The 1757-nt window shown below is 32.8% G+C and overlaps 1 protein-coding gene across 1 annotated transcript in view; it reads left to right on the forward strand.

The window, feature by feature from the left end:
- Positions 1-1757, forward strand: part of LOC111089436 (tyrosine-protein phosphatase Lar-like) — a gene marked incomplete at its 3' end in the record, with an annotated part of 19484 nt that overhangs the window by 15033 nt on the left and 2694 nt on the right. Inside the window, exon 5 of the mRNA XM_022401921.1 lies at positions 1135-1407. Within this exon, the coding sequence (XP_022257629.1) occupies positions 1135-1407 (273 nt within the window). The remainder of the gene's footprint in view (positions 1-1134; positions 1408-1757) is intronic.

Consider the following 1757-nt stretch of genomic DNA (forward strand, 5'->3'; position numbering starts at 1 on the left):
TTGCATCCTTGACGTAAGAAACAGCTTTAGAAATGATGGCAGAGGAAGATCTGCCATCGGCTCAACGGTCCGCAAGGACTATGGGAAATGAAAAAAAAAAAAAATTCTTATCCTAAAAATCTTATGTGAAAATTACTTAGATAAAATTTATAATACTTACAACTCACTTACTTAATCTGGTTCACACCATAACAGTTGTTCATGAAAATTGTTAGTATATTTAGTACCTAGACCACTACTATGTATCCCAGCTGGCCTAATGAGCTCTGGTATTGTCAGCACTGATTATGGTAGATGTAATGTTGACATATTATAAGGTATTCTCCTTTACTTTCACTTGTGGATTTTTAGAATTAGTTTCTATTTTTCACCACTAGAGGAAACTAAAATCAGTTTCTTAATATAAAAAATGTCTTATTTAATATTTCATATACACTATGAGGCAGATGAGCTAGGGTTTCTAAGGCAACTAAAAATGTAGCTAAAGTAAACAATTGAAGTAAAATTATATATACAATAAAAACCATAACTATAGACACGTACTTCTGTGTGTGTGTGTGTGTGTGTGTGTATCTTCATGGTTCAAAAGGCATGCATTGCTTAACTTGTATACCATAGGTTTTCAGTAATAATATGGGCCTGTTTGATTTCACTTTACACTGGTTTTGAAATTCTACACAAATTCATCTTAAAAAAAAAAAACTTGTATCCTCCATGCCATACTATACTACATCTACACTTAAATATTTTTTTTTCTGAAATTCAGCTAAACATAATATGTTGTTTGTTACTTAATAGATATTTCATTCGTACATAAAGGTAAAGAATAAAAAAAAAAAGAAAACAGTACTCAATTTATATAATGAGAATACAGTGACTGTTGGCTGTCAAGTACCAGAGACAGCGTGGATACCAGCAGAGTGATAGATAGATGATGCACGATTTTTTTTTAAATGTAGCTTAAGTGTATACTTTATATTGTGCTGTTTCATCTCTCAAATGTGTATAGAAATACACATGAAAACATTTATAAATCCAAAAAACAATCACTTACTAAACATTATTAGTATTAAAAAAAGTGTTGTTGTTTTTTTCACAATTAACTCTCTTGCATGTTGATTAACTCCAATGTAGCCCGAAGAGTACCACCGTATTTTTCCATTCCTCCTGATAAAAAGTATGAAATAAATCCAGGAGCAAGTTTGAACTTGACGTGTGTAGCTGTAGGTTCACCCATGCCATTTGTTAAATGGAGAAAAGGATCTGTTGATCTCACCTCGGAGCATAACATTCCTATTGGTAAAAACAGCCTGGAGTTAAAGAACATCAGCAACTCAGCCAATTATACTTGTGTGGCCTCGTCCAAGTTTGGCAGCGTGGAAACAGTATCTGAGGTCATAGTACAAGGTAGTGATGTAACAATAAAAAATATTGTATGGGTTTTATATTTTACATTTTTATATTAGGGTAATCTTTCAGGTGCTGAGTGGATAATGTACCAATAAAACAATTTTATATATTGCAATCAAATCTTGAGTGGAGTTTTATTGTACTTGTGGGACCAGTTCAATGGAAGAAGGGAGCTTTTTGGAATGGATTATTTATATTTAAATAGGGTAGGGACTGGCTTGTTTGCTAGGGCTATTAACTCAGCTGTAACAAAATTGTAAAACTAGGACTTGACAGTGATGAGGGCCAGGATATACTAAATGCAAAAGGAATAAGAGGCAGAGAAAAGTTTAGCATAGGAAATGAGT

The sequence above is a fragment of the Limulus polyphemus genome, unplaced genomic scaffold (assembly GCF_000517525.1).
Source record: "Limulus polyphemus unplaced genomic scaffold, Limulus_polyphemus-2.1.2 Scaffold6228, whole genome shotgun sequence".
Lineage (NCBI taxonomy): Eukaryota > Metazoa > Arthropoda > Merostomata > Xiphosura > Limulidae > Limulus > Limulus polyphemus.